Source organism: Rana temporaria, chromosome 3 (assembly GCF_905171775.1).
Source record: "Rana temporaria chromosome 3, aRanTem1.1, whole genome shotgun sequence".
Classification (NCBI taxonomy): Eukaryota; Metazoa; Chordata; class Amphibia; order Anura; family Ranidae; genus Rana; species Rana temporaria.
In genome coordinates this window covers 369,277,024-369,297,370 of record NC_053491.1, presented here as the reverse complement: position 1 = coordinate 369,297,370, position 20,347 = coordinate 369,277,024, and the positions used below count along the sequence as shown (strand labels likewise).

Genomic DNA, 20,347 nt, shown 5'->3' with positions numbered 1-20,347 from the left:
ATGCACTGACTACAGCCTCAGTCCACACCTTGTGAAAGTCCCCAACACTTTTGAATAGCCTTTTCCTGACAATTCTCTCCATGCTGCAGGTCCCCCCCAAAATCCATACAGGCCCTTCAGGTCTGATATGGATTTTAAGGGGAATCCCTTGCCAAAATAAAAAAAATGGCTTGGGAGTCTCCCCAAAATCCATACCAGACTCTTATCCGAGCATGCAACCTGGCAGACCGCAGGAAAAAGGGGGGATGAGAGAGCCGTCCCTCCTGAACCGTACCAGGCCACATGCCCTCAACATGGTAACGAGGACAGCTGCTTCATTTCCACAACCCTTGCCCGTGGTTTTGGGGGTCTGCAGGTGGGGGGCTTATCGGAATCTCTTAACAAGGGGCCCCTAGATTAAGCCCCTCCCTATGTGAATGGGTATGGGGTACATTGTACTCCTACCCATTCACTAAAAAAGTAAAAACGACAACAGACAGTTTTTGACAAATCCTTTATTAAAAATAAAAAGTGTCCCACAATGTCTATCCATATTCAATCACGAAGGTCCATAGAAAAAATAAATGAAAAAATCTACCTCCATGGGAGGCGTCCAGCCAACTGCAGCCTTCTATCAGTAACAGTGACTCCCTGTTATATAGCCATGGGCAGGGCCACCCGGTGATGTCAGAGGGGAGCGGGGTCACTGTTTTTTTTTCTGGAGACTTTCAGCGCCGTGATTATAGATGGATGGACATCACGGGACACTTTTTTTTTCAATAAAGGAATTGTCAAATACTGTCTGCTGTCGTTTTAACTTTTTTGGTGAATGGGTACAATGCCCATTCACATATGGGGGCTGGGATCTGGGGACCCCCTTGGTAATGGGGGCTTTCAGATTCTGATAAGCCCCCCCGCCCGCAGAGCCCCACAACCACTGGGCAAGGGTTGTGGGGATGAGGCCCTTGTCTCCGTCAACATGGGGACAAGGTCCCCCCAATGCACCCTCCCCATGTTGAGAGGATGTGGCCTGGTATGGTTCAGTAGGGGGGTGCTCTATCGTCCCCTCCCCCTTTTCCTGCGGTCTGCCAGGTTGCATGCTCGGATAAGGGTCTGGTATGGATTTTGGGGGGACCCCACCCCATTTTTTTTCAATTTGGCGTGAGGTTTCACCTAAAATCTATATAAGACCCAAAGGGTATGAATTTTGGGGGGACCCCCACACCATTTTTATTTTGGCATGAGTTCCCCTTAATATCCATACCAGACCTGAAGGGCCTGATAATGGACTGTGGGGAACCCACATTGTTTTTTTCAATGATTTTTTTATGTATATTTCCAGGATCTGACAATACATTACAGCCATGAGCAATTTTGAATTGAATTTTTTCCTTTAGAAATTCCCAGATTCCCAAGGTCCCTTTCTCAGCACTAAAGATGAATGAACAAAGACAGAGGCTCCTGTTCATTAATAAACTAAATAGTTATCACAGAACAGATCTCGCTCACGGTGTCCAATTCCTGACAGTCCCCCCCAACTGGCGGGAGAGGGGAGGAGGGGAGTCGGCTGCAGGGGACGAGGGGGTGGGAGAAGGACATGGAGGGGGCCGGGTAGGAGCTGGGAATGCTCGGTGTGGTGGGAGGGCCAGCTGTGAACACCGATCTCCCTGTATAGCTTTTTAGCTGACAGCCGCGGGAGGGAGAAAAGGAGAAGCGTCTGTCAGCTAAAAATCTATACAAAGGAGATCCGTGTTCACAGCTGTCCCTCCCACCGCACCGATCATTCCTGGGAGATCGCGAGGAGCTTGCGGGTGTGCAGGAGCCACCACAGAAATACGGGAGTCTCCTGCATCTCGCAGAAGACTTGAGATGTCCATACGGTACTTACTGTAACTTCATAAAAATTGCCATACCTAAACTACAACTTTAGGTTGCTGATTATGCGTTGCAATATTTCTTGCATTTGCCAGGTGTATTCTTCTGTGTTTGTCAGATCAAGTCACATTTGCCACTATTCTTGATATCTTATGCCGCATACACACGATCATTTTTCGGGGTTCTAAAAAATGACGTTTTTTAAAATGTCATTAAAAACGATCGTGTGTGGGCTTCAGAGCATTTTTCGGGTTCTGAAAAACGAGCAAAAAAAAATTCCAACATGCTCTATTTTTTAACAACGTTTTTAACGTTGTCGTTTTTCGGGTTGTAAAAAATGGTCGTGTGTGGGCTTTAACAACGTGAAAAATCCACGCATGCTCAGAAGCAGGTTATGAGACGTGAGCGCTCGTTCTGGTAAAACCACCGTTCGTAATGGAGTAAGCACATTCATCATGCTGTAACAGAAAAGCGCAAATCGTCTTTTATTAACACAAAATCAGCTAAAGCAGCCCAAAGGGTGGCGCCTTCCGAATGGAACTTCCCCTTTATAGTGCCGTCGTATGTGTTGTACATCACCACGCTTTGCTATAGCATTTTTTTTTTCATGATCGTGTGTAGGCAAGGCCGTTTTAATGATCAAGTTGAAAAAAACGTTGTTTTTTCTAGAGCCTGTAAAACGTTGTGTTTTACAACCCGAAATATTATTGTGTGTACGCGGCATAATTCTCTGATGTGAAATTCAGCTCTCAGTAACCACAGTTGTGTTTAAAATATAGTACAGGTAAGTGATTGTTTTTGAACCATCTCACTAACTTTATAAGTGACTCACCAATGATTCCATGTAGAGAATGTTCCCCCGAATGTTATAAATATGTGTTGTTTTATAGCAGTGACATGTGTATTTACTGGCGGCAGACTTTGGATGTTCTGAATTTTTTATGATCATAAATAATTTTGTCATACAACTTAAAGGGTTTGTAAAGGAAATTTTTTTTGTTATCTTAATAGCTTCCTTTACCTTAAAGCGGTTGTAAACCGCATATATAATTATTTATTTATTTTTTACCTGCAAGGCAAAATGCATAATCAGCTAGTATGCACCGCATAATAGCTGATTATGAAATACTTACCTCAAAATGAGGTGAACAACACTTACCTGGTTCACGCCGAGCGAGATGTCATCTTGCTCCGGCGTGTCTTCCGGGTATCGCCGCTCCAGCGCTGTGATTGGCTGGAGCAGCGCCGCTCCAGCGCTGTGATTGGCTGGAGCGGCGATGACGTCACTCCCGCGCTTGCGCGCGGGAGATTTAAAATCGGCAAGGTCCAGCGGCTGCCGGATCTTTCGTCGTGGATCCCCCCTGCGCATGCGCCGCCCGCATTGCGAGGGGAATATCTCCTAAACCGTACAGGTTTAGGAGATATTCTTTTTACCTACAGGTAAGCCTTGTTATAGGCTTACCTGTAGGTAAAAGTGAAAAATTAAGGTTTACAACCGCTTTAATGCAGTGCTGTTTTCATGTCCTCATTGTCCATTTTTGCTCTCAAGTTGCTGTAATTCTTCTCTGATCTCCACACTTCCTGGTTGTCTGTTTCCTGATGACCACAGTACTGGAAGCTTTCTCTCTGTGGTCACTTATCAAGGAGGTGTGATTACTGTGTGTCTAAAACCCCTCAGCACCAATCAGTTTCGTTTTCCAAACCATCACTGCCCTGTATTGGCTCTGTGGCTCTGTACATCACAGAAGCAGGAAACAACATGCAAAAACGAACCTGCAGGTACATATATGATTGATTTTTATCTATTTTTAATAGGAAAAGGAATCAGTTAACTATTGTGTCTCTATACCCTGTAAACAGTCATTTCAGCAAAAAAAAAAATGTTTTTTCTTTACAACTCCTTTAATCGCCATACATTGATCTTTATGTTTTTCTGGCTGATGATGGCTCAGGTCTATCAACATCACTCAGAACAAACTGCGCCAAACTGTGTTTTCATTGACAGCTATGAACGCATGCTGTGGGAGGTGGAATCTTTGTGTCACAACGCTTCTGTCTCATCGGCACTTTGCGATCCCACGTTCAAACTTCCACCACTTACGTTGAGCAAAGTTCGCAGATTTACGTGAAATTACTGTGGGGAAATTGTTTTTTGTTTGACGTTTCCGACTGTTTAAGTGCAGAATGGCAAGTCAGATATTTTCCTTTCAGCTCTCCCCCTTGTGAGCATTTAATGACGTTATAAACATTCTGCGCTGTAAAATTAAGCTTTATCTTCTCAAAACAGATAAATAAAGACACTAGGAATTGGAAAATAAAATGGCGAGTTTAGTGAACCTGGACACCAGTTTCTCCGCTTTCACCCGAGCCAAAAGGCCAAATATCTCCCAGTGCCACCCAGCCTACCTATAATTGATTCAGCCTAATTAGTGTGAATATTTCCCGGGATGCGGACTCTAGCAGGCATCTTTCCAAATGCATATTTTTCATTTGACGGTTAAGTAAAGTGTAATTATTTTTACAGTCCACAGTGATCCCGTGTCAGTCCCGAGATCTCACCGTAGGTTCAGCTGCATATTATTGAATGGAAGCAGATGATGACTTTTTGTTTTGTGAAAAGACTAATAATTACGGATTCTGTTATAGCGAAGGCCCAAGTTATTGGTGCGGCAAGATGGCTGCCTCAGAACCTGAACTCCATATCGATAGACAATCTGACACTGCTGAAATTAGTGTTATATTATATAATGTCTTGAAGCCAGGGGATCATCTGCAAATACTAATGGCAAATAGACTGTGCATTTGCTCCACAGCTTCGTATATGAGACAAAGCTTCACTTTGCAAAAAGTACCCAATGGCGTTCAATGAAAATGGAAAAAAAAATAAGTTTAGAGGTTTTTTTTTGGAAAGCAAAAAAATGAGTTCAGACGCTGAGTTTAGAGGCATTCCAAGCGCCAAACGATTATAAACGTGGCTAAACAAGGTAACTCACGTTTAGCCGCGTTTCGTTTACAGGCGTTTTTAATTTTTGGCTACCGTATTTAAAAAAAAAAGTATTTATTTTTTAAACGCTTCTAAACGCAAACGTGGCAAAGCTCTTTTTTTCCGTGACTGTGATATTATGGCGGGCACTTCGGCAAATTTTTACACATTTTTGGGACCATTGTCATTTTCACAGCAAAAAATGCATTTAAATTGCATTGTTTATTGTGAAAATGACAGTTGCAGTTTGGGAGTTAACCACAGGGGGCGCTGTAGGAGTTAGGGTTCACCTAGTGTGTGTTTACAACTGTAGGGGGGTGTGGCTGTAGGACTGACGTCATCGATCGAGTCTCCCTATAAAAGGGATCACTCGATCGATGCAGCCGCCACAGTGAAGCACGGGGAAGCCGTGTTTACATACGGCTCTCCCCGTTCTTCAGCTCCGGGGAGCGATCGCGACAGAGCGGCTATAAACGAATAGACGCGCCGTCGTCCCGGATCACTCCCCGCGGGAATCCGACCGCCGCATGTAGCGAGGGGGGGGGTCCCGATCGGACCCACGTCTAGGCAGGGACGTACGGGTACGCCAATGTGCCTGTACGTGCCATTCTGCCGACGTATATCTACATGCGGCGGTCGGGAAGTGGTTAAACGTGGGTTACTATCTGTCAATTTAAATCGTTCAGGAGAGGTTGTTAAAACATCACATTAAGCCTTATTGTGCAGCCTTTGGGCCCCCTATAGTCTGTGTTTCGCCCTCAACCTGGGCTTCTGACGTATGCAGAGGCTGAAATCTTGGAAGTAGCCAGTATGCCTGACAGCCTAAATGGCTCAGACTGGCCAGTTGCTTCTAATTATTCAGGGGAGGTGTCAGGAAAGGGTTAACCCGTTGGTGGCGATGTCAGTCTCTTGGATTGCAGTACCAGTGTCCACCAGCGGATGTCGTTCAACACTCAGAACCGGTAGTGAGAGGACTCACTTGCTGGTGGCCAATGTCCACCAGCGGGTTTATCCCGGCAATGTGGAGCAGACAGTGTGCCCTCAGGTGTTACTTGAGGCCAATTACAGACATTCATATAAATACCCGGCTGATTACTCTCATCGCCTTGGTATCGTCCTTGCGCCCTGACCTGCTAGCTTGTTATCTGATCCTGATTCTGAACCTGTTCCTGTGCCCTGAACCTGTTACCCATGTATCTGACCCTGTCTCCCTGTCCTGATCCCTATCCTTTCCCACCTGTTACCTTGCATCCCTGCCCTGCAGTCTGATCCATCCTCTCCCTGTCCTGTGTTCCTTACACCTTATCTGCTGATCTCCCTGTGTATGACCTTGGTCTGGCTAACGTTTATGTTTCTGGAACATCCCTTGTCCATCTGCTGATCTGCTATGTATGACCCTGGCCTGGCTTATGTGTATGTTTGTGGTACTCCCCTTTTGCTGTATATTATTATTATTATTATTATTATACAGGATTTATATAGCGCCAACAGTTTGCGCAGCGCTTTACATCAGGGAAGACAGTACAGTCACAATACAATCAATACAGGAGGGATCAGAGGGCCCTGCTCGTTAGAGCTTACAATCTAGAAATATATAACTATTTGTTGTGTTTGGTTGGTTGTGCACTGCTTTGCTGCGTACACACTCTCAGAATTTTCGACAACAAATGTTCGATGGTAGATGGTTGTCGGAAATTACGACCGTGTGTATGCTCCATTGGACATTTTCTGTCAGAATTTCCAACAAAAAAATTGGAGAGCTGGTTCTCAAATTTTCCGACAACAAAAAACGTTCTTGTAAATTCCGATCATGTGTGGACAATTCCGACGCACAAAATTCCACGCATTCTCTGAATTACGAGATGGAAGCGATCGGTCTGGTAAAACTAGCTTTCGTAATGGAGATAGCACATTCGTCACGCTGTAACGGACTGAAAAGCACGAGGCTGAAAAGCGCGAATCGGCTCTCACCAAACTTCTACTAACACGGCTTGTCGCAATGTCCGGTCGTCTGTACGCGGCATTAGTATTTACTTATTTATCACCTATCTTTAATAAACATTATTATTATTCACCTTATATGTGTTTAGTGTTCCTCTGTAGCTAACCACGCAGTTCTGGTCACACCTGGTACATGACAGGAGGATGGGACTATGGAAGCGTGACTAGGATCCTCAGACCCTGACCTGTGTTCCTTACCCCATCTGCTGATCTCCCTGTGTATGACCTTGGTCTGGCTAACGTTTATGTTTCTGGAACATCCCTTGTCCATCTGCTGATCTTCTATGAATGACCCTGGCCTGGCTTATGTGTTGCACCCTTGTGCTCCTCCCTGCTGTATTTCAGCACCTTTCTTATGGGAAGTCATAGTCCTACAAAAAGGCAGAGATACTTACAATATGCATCTACTGCCGAGCTGTAGTCCAGCAATGAAAATATGCCGCTATCACTGCTCAGCCTGATGCTGAGTAGACGTGCCTTTAAAATGCCTGTATCCAACACCCATACAGTGCTTACATGCCCTTGTATGCTCTGTGTCCCTCCGTCAGCCACCAGACTCTTCCCAGAGTAAAAACGTTATAGTCAATAAGCCTTGCGCCTGTGCCATGTATTACGTGAACGTTAGTTTCCACGTGCACGCCGACCACGCCAGGCCACGTATCCTAGGGTAGCTCTTCAAACAGAGCTACTTTGTGTGAACGAATGGTCCCGCAATCTCGATAGCTCGGGGGGAGAGGGGCAGAGCCAGACCCAATTTTCACCCATCACGGCGGGCCATGTCATGACAGACTTTCAAGGACTGGGTCCCCCCCTTGCATACTGGCGTCCACACCCTTGGACCCGTATAGCACCCTGCCAGGACAACCTTTGGTTTGGGTATGTGATCAAGGACCTGGATCCCAGGGTCCAGCCCTCAAAAGAGGAGCATTACAGGCAAGAGACCTCGCTTTTTCTTCCTCGAGGCTCGGGTACCATCCATTTTGGCCATTCTTATTTTGGCATCTTGAATGGATCCAACTGAATAGCCCATTCATCCTGCCAAGGATTACTCCAACGGGGCTCTTCTTTAGCATAGCACTTCAACCACCGTAACCAACACCTGGAGACACTGGCAAAAAAACCTGAGGTACTTTCTGTATGGGAGGGGTTATATAGAGGGGGACTTCCTGTCTTTTGGGTGGGCCAGTGTTTATTCACCTATAGGTGGCGTATAACCCACATAGTAATTACTATGGCTGCTCTGTGTCCCCTGATGTACGATAAAGAAATATATTTTACTTTTTTTGGCACAGATTGCAATTAAAAAAATAAGTTGTTGTTTTATTGAGTTAATGTAGCATTGTTACTGTGTTTTATTATTAATCATTGTTTGTTTTGCAGAAACGCCATTCAGCTTCAGCACTGATCTGTTTATTCTGACAGCAGTAGGGTGTGCTTTCACCATACATATGTCAGGGATTGTAGCGCTGTAGGAAGAGATTTCTCCACAGCAGTTAAAAAAAGAACATATATGCCGTAACATGGGGTCTGGGATGGTCAGTGGGCAGATCGCCTCTATACTTTGGCATATTTTATTTCACTTTTTCTGGCAGAAATATTTTCATCCACATCAATCGATGGAAATGGAGGAATCTGTTAGGTTCTCTTTTTTCCTTCAGTCCAGGCTGCATGAAAAAAAAGAACATTACAATATACGCCCAACAGGGACCAGCAACGTACAGGTCGCTGGACTTTAATAGCTGGATTCAGAGACGTTTAGTAGATACGCCTTCGTAACTCTGAATCTACGCCGTCGTAAATTTAAGCGTATTCTGGAAATCAGATACGCTTAAATTAGGCTAAGATACAAGCGGCGTAAGTCTCCTACGCCGTCGTATCTTAGGGTGCATATTTATGCTGGCCGCTAGGTGGCGCTTCTGTTGTTTTCCGCGTTGAATATGCAAATGAGCAAGATACACCGATTCATGAACGTACGTGCGCCCGTCGCAATTAGTTACGCTGTTTACGTAAGAGATACGCCGGCGTAAAGATAAAGTTGCTCCCTAGGTGGCGCAGCCCATGCAAGGTATGGACGTCGGAACAAGCCTATCTTTTTACGTCGTTTGCGTAAGTCGTACGCGGATAGGGCTGTGCGTACGTTACGTTCACGTCACAGGCATTGAGCCGACGTATCTTAGGCATTCTATCCGACGCATGCGCACTGGGATTCTTTCACGAACGACGCAATACGTGGTGTCACACAAAATTTTAATAAAACACGCCCACATCATCCACATTTGAATTAGGCGGGCTTACGCCGGACCACATACGCTGCGCCGCCGTAACTTAGGGCGCAAGTTCTTTCTGAATACAGAACTTGCGCCCTAATTTACGGCGGCGTAACGTATCTGAGATACGCTACGCCGCCGACAGATACACTCTTGTATCTGAATCCAATTATAAGTGGTTATACCAGAATGATGCCTGCAGGTGTAGGCATCATCTTATTGGTTTTTTTTCAGCCGGCAGTTGGCTTTCATGTAAAAGCAATCCAAGCAGCTAATCTGGTAATTCCACATATACCCAATATATCATTTAAGTGACAAATTTATGTAAAAAAAAAAAAAATAAAAGTGTGACAAAAGTAAAATATTCCATGAACTCAACATGCCTTTAAGCAAATTCCTTGGGCTGTCTACTTTCCAAAAAGGGGTCATTCTATGGGGTGTTTGAACTGTGTTTGCATTTCATGCCCAACATTAGAAGCTTATGCCACACATCACCCACTTGAAGACCAAGACTTTTCTGACACTTTTTGTTTACATGAACATTTTTATTTGGGGGGCTGTACTGCCTTGGCAATTTAGCACCTCAAAAAATGTGATAGGAAGTCAGAAAGTAAAAGCTGCATAAATTCCAGTATATATACCATAGTTTGTAGACATTATGGGGTAGATTCAGAAAGGAGATACGACGGCGTATCTCCGGATACGCCGTCGTATCTGAGTGCGGGCCGTCGTATCTATGCGCCTGATTCATAGAATCAGTTACGCATAGATTTCCCTAAGATCCGACCGGCGTAAGTGTCTTACACCGTCATATCTTCGGCTGCATATCTACGCTGGCCGCTAGGTGGCGCTTCCGTATATTTACGCGAGGAATATGCAAATGAGCTAGATACGCCGATTCAGAAACGTACGTCCGGCCGGCGCATTTTTTTTACGTCGTTTACGTTAGGCTTTTTTCGGCGTATAGTTACCCCTGCTATATGAGGCGTATCCTATGTTAAGTATGGCTGTCGTCGATCCGACCTCCCGACACCCCACGCAGTGGCTTCTGAGGCAACAGATTACCTCTTACATTCGAACTTTCCCATCCATTCCGGACATCCTTGCTGAACCATCAGAGTTTGAGGCGCTGCTTCTGCAGGCGGATCCTCCAACGCATGTGGTATCTCAGCTCTACTCCCTGTTACTCAATATCTTCTCCCCTGACCCCCCACCGTTTACAGCGGCCTGGGAAACGGACCTTCGTCACTCTATCTCCCTTATTGACTGGAAGAAGTGCTTTGTCCTGACTCACAAACTATCCCTGGCCACTAAAACCCAAGAGAAGGGGTTCAAGTTGCTAACGAGATGGTACAGGTGCCCGACAACTATCCATCATTTCAATTCGGCAGTGCCGGATACCTGCTGGCGGTGTCTTAAATCCCGGGGAACCATGCTCCACATTTGGTGGGAATGCCCTCCTGTGCAGAGATTCTGGCAGCGGATTTTCGAACTGTACTGCACACTGATGTCGACCTCTATCCACCCTTCTCCTGAGATGGCCCTCTTATCTATACTTCCTGGCACGTTCAAATCCATCAAAAATGACGTACTACGTCACTTCCTGGCGGCGGCCAGAGTGGTGATCCCCCGTTATTGGAGATCGGCAACCATGCCTTCCATGGGAGACTGGACTGTGGAAGTGGACCGCATAAGGGACCTTGAGCGTTTGTTGGCGGAGGAAGGTGGTAAAAGTGAGCAGTTTTCTCTCATCTGGACTTCATGGTCCATGTTCCGATACTCTTCTGAGTTTCTATCTTGGGCCGAGCGTGGCATGGAGGATGTGACCCTGACGCCATGATGGAGTGACCCTTGTCTCTTGATTCTTGTCCCCTGTCTCTTTGCCCCCTCTCTGTATCTGCCCCTGCTTCCTGTCCTTTTCTTGATCTCTAATTACTGCCTTAAGACTTCATAGAGCTAACGTATCGTGACCCCGACCCACCTATGGCTATTTACCCATTGTGAGACCCCACGGGTCTTATTTTACTTCCAGATTCGTGTATATTCTCTCCCAATCTACCACGTGTGATACAACACTGAACCCCTCACCATTGTGAGGCTGGTAGATACAGCTACTGCTTATGCCATTTTCCGGGAGATTGCTCAATCGTACGGCCATATAGTGGTCCACACACACATGCTCCTACCTTTTTTTTTTTGTTTTTTTTTGTCTCTTTTCTTGTTCTTTTCCCTTTTTCCACGTCATGTAGACATGTTTTCACTATACCAAATACAATGTTTACGATTGTTGTACTTGCTTTTACTGAATGTAATGTTTGAGACGCTATTTGTCTTTCTGTTTCTTCTTTTATCTGAATAAAATAAGATTGAATTAAGTATGGCTGTCGTTCCCGCGTCGAGTTTTGAAAATTTTACGTCGTTTGCGTAAGTCGTTTGCGTCGAAAGCAATGACGATTTGCGGCAAAATTTCGAGCATGCGCACTGGGATTTTTTCACGAACGGCGCATGCGCCGTTCGTAAAAAACGTCAAGTACGCGGGGTCACAGTTAATATACATAAAACACGCCCACATCATCCACATTTGAATTAGGCGGGCTTACGCCGACACAGATACGTTATGCCACCGTAACTAAGGGTGCAAGTTGTTTCTGAATACAGAACTTGCGCCCTAAATTACGGCGGCGTAACGTATCTGAGATACGTTATGCCGGGCGGATAGATACACCATTGTATCTAAATCCAGCCCTAAAACTTTTGCTCAAACCAATCAATATATGCTTATTGAGATTTATTTTTTAACCAAACACATGTACATTTTGCCCTAAATTTATGACAACATTTCATTTTATTGAATATTTTTTATAACAAAAAGTAGAAAATATTGTTTTGTTTGTTTTTCAAAATGTTTGGTATTTTTTCATTTATATTGCAAAAAAATGTAACCCCAATGGCAAGTAATACCCCAAAAGAAAATTTGTGTGAAAAAAGGTCAGACATTTGGTTTGGGTACAACATTGCATGACTGCGTAATTACCATTTAAAGTAGCGTAGTGACAAATAGCAAACAATGCTCTGGTCAGGAAGGGGGTAAGACCTTCACGGAGGTCAAGTGGTTAAAACTCATTTACTGCTTGTTCAGAAAATGAGAATACTAAATTATCAAAAGCCTGACCACAGGTTCACTTTAAACATGACCCAACCCATGACCTTAAAGTGTTACTAAACCCACAACAGTAAAACCAGTCTGTATATGCAGCATATAATTCTTGTTATACTCACTGTGGAACTTAAGGAGTTAATCCTCTGCATTGTGTAAAAGGGCTGTTTTATCCTGTATGCACAGATCCTCCCCTGTCTATCTGGGGAAGGGCAGCTAACACAGGCAGGGTAGCCGACCTGCACTTGCTCAGTTGTGTCTTTTATGCTGGAGAGAACATTTTCTTGTTTTCAGAGCTAGCCAGGTCACATGATATTGACATCACACATGTGGGCGTATATACAGGCTATAGTGGAAATCTCCTCCTACCTAATATCTCAGCACTGGAGAAATTGTGCAGTTTATCATGTAACCGTGGTATACAGATCATCCAAAAAAGGTATATAGTGGTAATATTTTAATGTAAAAAGAAGATTTATAAGATGTGGTCACTGTGATGAACTATTTTCATATTAATGGGTTTAGCAACACCTTGCCAAAATGTAACTTAACCAAAAATCTATTCAATCACAAAAAACAGAACTAAGACTTAATTGATTAAACCAGCAAGTACAATTATGAATCTGATTTAAAAACATCCATATATAACAGCTCCATGCCGATTCATACTTGAGCCAAAATCTAAGCCCCTAAAACTAATGACCAGGGCAGCATGGAACACTGAAAGTGACTCAAAGCCAAACCAATATCGAAGGTTATGAACCAATTTGTATCAATGTAAGTACATTTGTTGTTCTACTGTCAGCTAAACAAAGTAACCTAAACGAGGATGACCAAAGTATCTTTCAATAAGATTAGTGAGAGACCTCAGCAGTGCAAATGAAAATGTCCTCATTCTCATATGTATCATATACAGCTCTGTTAATTTAATATAATTTGTAATTTTTTATCTATTTTGTTTATTATTGTTATCTCTATTTTTTTGAATAATTATTGAATGCTTTATATAACCCAACTTTTCCTATACCTGTGTTGGTCCTCTGGGTGGTAAAATGCAGTGTGGGTAGCAGAAACTGTGCTATGAAAAGTATCCACAAGGTGTCAGCAGAGCACCCCCTTTCCTCCCTCCCCCTTCCCCTTCTCATTGTTGTGCTGTGTTTGAGGTTCTTAATTGTTCATAAACTGTGATTCATGAAAGTATTCATTTCATCAAAGCCACAAAGAGAGCCACACTGGAGCAGTCACAGTAGGAGAGCAACAGAGCGCAGCTACACTGCTGTATTCCAACTACAGGAGCACCCCAAGTTTGCAGCCTCCCAGCACCAAGGTGAGCGATAAGTCAGTGTCCCTCTTAACCCCAATATTCCGTAATATCATCACTATCACCATTTCAACTCTACAATTTCCAGGGAGCTTTAATTGCTTTTAACATATAAAATATTTGATCAGATTTATTTACATCAATTATTTCATTCATTTAAATTGTTAGATGTGTTTCCAAAGATTTTGTAAAATGTGCTAATGCATTGTTTTTGTGAGTTGTTGACAATGTAATATTATATTGTACACTTTTGGAATATACTATATTCTCTGAAAAGTTTTTAAAGCTTTCACTAAATGTTATTAGTTTGGATTCAGCCTGGAGGAACCATGTAAAAATGCCTTCAATTTTATGAATTGTTTGCAATTTAGCGTTATTTTATACACATCTTCTCCTATTTTCTATATTGTTCTCGGTGTGTTCTGTAGAGATGTGCCAAGTAATGAGCACCCTGCTCTAGAATATTGTTTGATTTAAAAAAAAATCAGTCCTCATGAAAATGGTATAAATACTTTCTACACAGTTCAAAGCTACTTGATCATCTACATAATTGTGTGCCTTTTTTTTGTGCAAATTTATTATAATAAATTAAATAGTATGGCGATTTTATATTTACATTATTGTGAAGGAATATGAAGACAAGGTATTCAAAATAGTTTGTTCAAATTCTAAAAAAACAAAATTACAAATTAATTATTGATAGGAAAATTCATTAATCTTTGTATTTTGGTTACTTCGGACTGGCTTCCAATATAATGTAGCACTGGCAATGTATAAACGATTATCAAATACATAGGGGTTAAGAAGACCCTTCTTTCTCGTCCACAGAAGCTTACAATCTAATTGCTGTAAAGTAAGACAAGAGATATAAGTGGCAGAATATTTGGTATAATTATTCCTCATGATAAGGTATAGAAGAATAGGTATATATGGGAAAATTGCGTTTAGTGCTCTAATGTAATTGATAATATGTGAGCTGGCTTATACCTGCAGTGAGGGGTGAATACTCACTAATGCATGTAAAGAAGAATAGGTATTAATTAGCAGAAGATAGTGACATGGGACAAGATTTGGTATCTTCACACCTCCGTGTCCGAAAAGGATTGGATAATAAACTGATAATTATCAGAGCTGCTTGCTGTCCTGTTCAATTAGCACCGTGCAGATCCTAAATAGATCTGATCACAAGAGGTACTGTGTCACTTCAACCTTCATAAATAATCTTTGTATCTCGGCGCCTCTAAAATGACACTTTCTACACACTTGGTTTGTGATTGCTTTGCAACAATTTGGAGGATAATAGGAGTTAGTGACATATTACCATAACCAACCACTTCAACCACTGTGCATCTGCACGACAGGTACAGAAGTGAGATCATACTGAAAAGCACATGGCTGCCTGTCACCGTCCGCAAATCATTTACTACTAATTATATAATGTACCTGAAAGAGAATTCGTACTAAGAATGGATGATATTTACTAAAGGAGTCAATTATTATGTGCACATTATACATTTGAATGCTCTTTATTCACCTAAAAATATTATCTATCTATCAATAATTTTACATGGAACATTATTGGGGTAATATGCAGAACATATTGATATAATATGTTTGTGTCTTGCAGGTTTGGGAAATGGACCGACTCTGTGTCTTTGTACTGATCACATTGGTAGTGTACCGGGATGGCTGCTCAGGGAATCGGGCCAGTGTAAGCATGGAAGATCTCTCAGGTAAGGTTCAGTAGAAAAATCATAATTCAGTTGGAAGAGATATAACTCCTTTCTACCAGTTATATTGTCTGCTCTTCCCTAATGCAATGTGACTGTGTTACCCTGAAGGGTAAGACACCCCTTCTCTAAGGCCACAGTTAGGCTGACCATACATTATACAATTTTCTTGTACAATTTTCTTTTAGATTCACCAAAACCATATAATATAACGTCAAACTTAAACACTTTAATTTGTATGCAATCAGGCAGGTCCTTGCACTTCATAGTTGAAGGTAAAACTAAAGGAAATTGAATATGAAAATTGTATAATGTATGGCCAGCCTTATTTCTAGAAATAGTCCTCTCTTTTGACATATCTAAACTGTGTTTTTTCCATTTCTCTGTCTAAATACCTCATATAATCCAGAAAGAAAGACTGCAGATATGATTTGCACCAAACCCCCTTCTCTTATTCCAGAAGGATATGAGGTGAAAGAAAGACTGAGATATGATATTTAGAGGGACTCTAAAACAAAGAGGAGAGGCGATCCATTAAAGAAGGAAAAGGGGCTCAGTATAATAAAGAGGGGCTTAGATATGGGTGCAAGAGGGGCTCAGATACAGGGGGAAAGGGACTAAGATACACCTCTAACTGGAACACCCCATGGTGGGTGGGAACACCTTTGGTTGGTTTTGTAGGTGGACTTAGTTTGTGTAGTTATCTCCAAGACATTCTAAGACTCCCTCCCATCTAAGATACTGGTGTGGAACCAAGCAAAAGGAGGACAGAGGGGCTCAGATTCAGAGGGAAGAGGGTCTTAGATGTGGAGGGGAGAGGGTCTCAGATATAGAGAGGAGATATTCTTAGATATGGAAAGCAGAGGGTCTCGGATATGGAGGAGAGAGAGACTAAAATATGTAATAGAGAGGGGTTTGGATACAGAGGGTATAGGGGCTTAGATAAATAGGAGAGAGGAGAACTGATATAAAGAGTAGACTGTAGGTTCATATACAAAAAACAGATGGGCACAGATGAAAGTGGCTTGGATTTAGAGGGAACAGGAGCTCCAAAACTGAGGTAGGAGGCTCAGATATTGAGGGGAGAGGGCGATCAAACATGCAGGAGGGAGGGGCTCAGATTCAGATGGAGGAGGGGCTCAGATGTGGAGGGGAGAGGTTCTTAGATATGAGGGAAGAAGTTCTCAGAGGCTCAGATACAGAGGGGGTAGGGGTTCAAATACAGAGGAGTGTGGAGCTTAGAAATGGAAGGGAGAGGGGCTCAAATATAGGGAGTAGCAAGGGGCTCATATATGAAAAACAGAGGGGCTCAGGTACAGAGCAGAGAGGGGCTTGGATACAACGGAGAAAGGGGCTCAGATATACCTGAAACTGAAACACTCTAAGGAGGGTGGAAAAATAGCCGGGAACTATGGTGGAGAGATCTCACCTCTGTATTCCCCAAGTGGTGCCCCAGCCCCCAAATATCTGCCTAAAACGTCATTATAAATTTAAGAGGACTGATCCATTTATTTTAAATATACAAGCTTTTGTAATGAAATTCTAACTACGCACTCTTTTCCCAAATCTAGATTCCGATTATCCAGAGAGCGAATTACCAGTGAAGAGGAACCCCTATCCTCTGGTGAGAAGTGCTGAAAGCCAGAACTGGGCAGATCACCCCAACATCTGCTATTTTATACACGAGAGTCAGTCAGAGGGCCAGATCTCTTGCAGGCTGCGCTTTACTCGGAGCAAGTTTAACTTTAACCCCTTTGGACTGCGCTTTGGAAAGCGAGATCACAGCAGCTTAGCCACAAAGAGATTTCCCGAAACCTCCAGTGGCCATTTTCTATATTACCTTCTGAAACTGAAGGACAAACAGACTCCAGCGTGCGGACTGGCCTCTGCTGAGCAATGCTAGCTGGGATTTTATATTTGTGAATTCATTATTATGTTTGTTGATATTTTATATCCCTATTTCTGTTCTGAGTCTCATTTTCTGTACAGTTCAGTCTTGTTGGAAGGACACAATCAGAATCCTAATGCACTATGTTTGTGTTGTCTTCAGTAATACCGTTATATATCTTTGCCTTTAATTATCTGTTTTTGTTGTGTTTTTAATAAAAGTGTTTTGCAAGTGTCCCTATTTCTAAATAAACAGTGCACATTTGTGTTGAAGTAGACGAAGTTTGACTTGAAGACACTGGAGTTTTTTTTTGGTGTGTCCATTGTTAAATGAGATGGAAGGACATCCACTCACTTTATGGTGTTTAAAACCGTATCTTCCACCCTGCAGAAGAACACCATTGTGTGACATTTGCTTGGTGCAGAGTTAAGGGGCTTTGGTGTAAAAGTCATCTTCTGCGACTGAAATTGATGTTATATAAAGATTACACCAACCTCGCTTTGTGAAAAATGTACCTTTAAAAAGAAAATTAAGTGGTACCGAACACAATTCCACCCTCATTTTCCTAAAATTTGATAACAAGATGGCCAGATCAAAATCTCTAGTCTGTGCTTAAGCAGTCATGTTTTTTTTTCGGAAAATACATTTTTTATTGAAATATTTCAAACAAGACATACAAACATTGAAAAAAGAGAGAGTTCCATAGTAACACACCAGGCCCCTCCATGACCAACATGGTCAACAACATAGGCAATCTACCTAAACACAGGTATCTGACTGCTCCTACTAAAATCAGCAACCCATTCCCCAACCCACCCCCCTCCCCCCAACAACCCAAAACTCAGTTCACCACCACCCTCAGATAACAAGTTTCAAGAAAATAAACAGGTGCCCAATTCTGCTATCCATAATAGGCATTTGCGGTCACCAAACAATAACATAATAAGGTACATTTAACCCCAGTGGACCGAGCCGTTCAATCAGGGGATCAACCAGTAAGTATTAGTGCCCCCCGGGACACAACAGGCCTATACTTGCAGGCTCCTCAAGTCAGGTCCAGAGGGTCAAAAACTATCTCAGGCTACACAGCCGGCCATCCTAACCCAAAGTAGTATCAGAATTATACCATGCCCGCCATACCCTGTCAAACTTTTTCTCACACCCCCTGGAAAGGTATGTCGCCTTGTAGTATGGTATTCACAAGCCCCTTCCATAAAGCTATACTTGGGGAAGCAGGTGATTTCCATTTAAGTAGAATGGCCTTCCTCCCATAAAATAACAAAATATTCAACAACATTCTGAGGGCCCTGAATGGGACCACCCCCTCCACCAGGCCCAAAAGACACACCTGGACTGATAAAGGAATGGGCACCTGTAAGATGTTTTCAATACAAGAGGCCACTTCCCCCAAGAATACCTTTATCTGCGGGCATTCCCAAAAGATGTGTTTCGCATCAGCCGACGAAAAGGAGCATCTTCAACATTCCGAGGTGGCAGACAGGTACAGAACAGAAAGCCTCGCAGGGGTGAAGTAGATTCTGTGCAAAAATGTAAAGTGTATCAGTCTATCTCTAGCGGATACCAAATGCTGAAAGGGGTGATCCCACATATCATCCCAATCCTCACCATCTATACCAGGGACCTCCCTCTCCCACCACTCTCTACATTTAGTTAGCGCCACCGGGCTCTTTTTAAATAATTCCTTATATGTGACAGATAAGGTTTTAGGGAGGTCGTCCACCATGAGCAAATCCTCCAGAGCCGACGGTATGGACTCAACCGCCCTCTCCTGGAACTGTGCTTGGAAGTCGTGACGGAGCTGTATAAACTTGAAAAAATAGGAATTGGGAAGATCATGTCTGGCCTTGAGCTGGTCAAAAGTGAGTAGTACCCTATCTGTGGTTATGTCCTTAAGAAGTTTGATGCCCCTAGCCACCCACACCATCGTATCCGAAAGGAATGAAAGTGCAGCAACTTGGGGTTCCCCCACAGCGGAGTCTGTGGCGAGAAACCCAAGTAACTGGGGCAAGCCAGCCCCACCGCCTCCTCCCAAGCCCTAACAGTCGCCCGCATGGACAACGTCGGCGGCAGGCCAGACCCCGTCCCCCTGTAGATGGCCAAACGAAGGGTCTCATATGACCCCAGGTGGTCCGCCTCCACCACCGTGGCAGAATCCCCAGAATCGGAGGTCAACCACCTGTGTACAAACACAAGCTGCCCAGCAAGGTAATACTTCCTCCAGTCAGGCAAAGCCAGCCCCCATGTCCCCAGGGCTCCTGCAACACCTTAAGTCCTATGCGTGGTAATTTGGGGGCCCACAAAAAGGAACTAGTTATGCCATCTAGCTGTTTGAAAAAGGATTTGGGAACCCTCACTGGAGCATGCCGCAAGAAGTATAAAATGACTGAAAGAATTTTCATCTTTAGTAAATTTATTCTTCCTATGAGGGACAGCGGTAGCTTCTGCCAAGCCTGTGCCTTTTGCCTTAAGAATGCCAATAGGGGCACCAGGTTAAGAGCCATATAATCAGCGCTATCGGCCATAACCTTGACTCCCAAATAGGTGATGGAAGAGACCCACTGCAAGGGCATATTTGGATCCGCCCCCCCCCCCCTGGCCCCAGCATCCAAGGGTAAAACAGAGGACTTGCCCCAATTCACCCTCAGGCCAGAAAAGGTAGTAAAATCATTTAGAATCTTCAGGGCCGTCCAAAGCGAGGGTCCAGGGTCCTCAAGAAACAAAAGCATGTCATCAGCATATAATGCCAGACATTCCTGAATAGTGCCCACTTTAATAGCCTTGACATCACCAGACTCTCTAAGCGCCACAGCTAGGGGTTCAATCATAAGTGCGAAAAGAAAGGGGGACAAAGGGCACCCCTGTCTAGTACCCCAACCCACCGAGAAGAAGGGAGAGATAGACTGGCCCAGCCTAATCGCCACCCTGGGAGTGCTATACAGCAAGGTAATCCACTGCCTGAAAACCTAACCAAATCCCATCCTCTCCAGCTCGCCACAACTCAGTCAGCCCTGTGACCGAGATCCAGGAGAGAAGATCAGCCGACCCCTGCCTCCCCCGGATAGGATGAATCCAATGCGTCCAGAATAGCGTTAAAATCACCCATCAATACAAGAAGGAGATGAGCA

The 20,347-nt window shown here is 43.6% G+C and overlaps 1 protein-coding gene across 1 annotated transcript in view; it reads left to right on the top strand.

Annotated features, from left to right (window-relative positions):
- Positions 1–17,488, top strand: part of LOC120932770 — a 29,448-nt gene extending 11,960 nt beyond the window's left edge. Inside the window, exons 2-4 of the mRNA XM_040345440.1 lie at positions 13,478–13,589; positions 15,211–15,316; positions 16,885–17,488. Of these exons, the coding sequence (XP_040201374.1) occupies positions 15,220–15,316; positions 16,885–17,216 (429 nt within the window). The 5' untranslated portion in view covers positions 13,478–13,589; positions 15,211–15,219 and the 3' untranslated portion in view covers positions 17,217–17,488. The remainder of the gene's footprint in view (positions 1–13,477; positions 13,590–15,210; positions 15,317–16,884) is intronic.
- Positions 17,489–20,347: the final 2,859 nt, after the last annotated feature.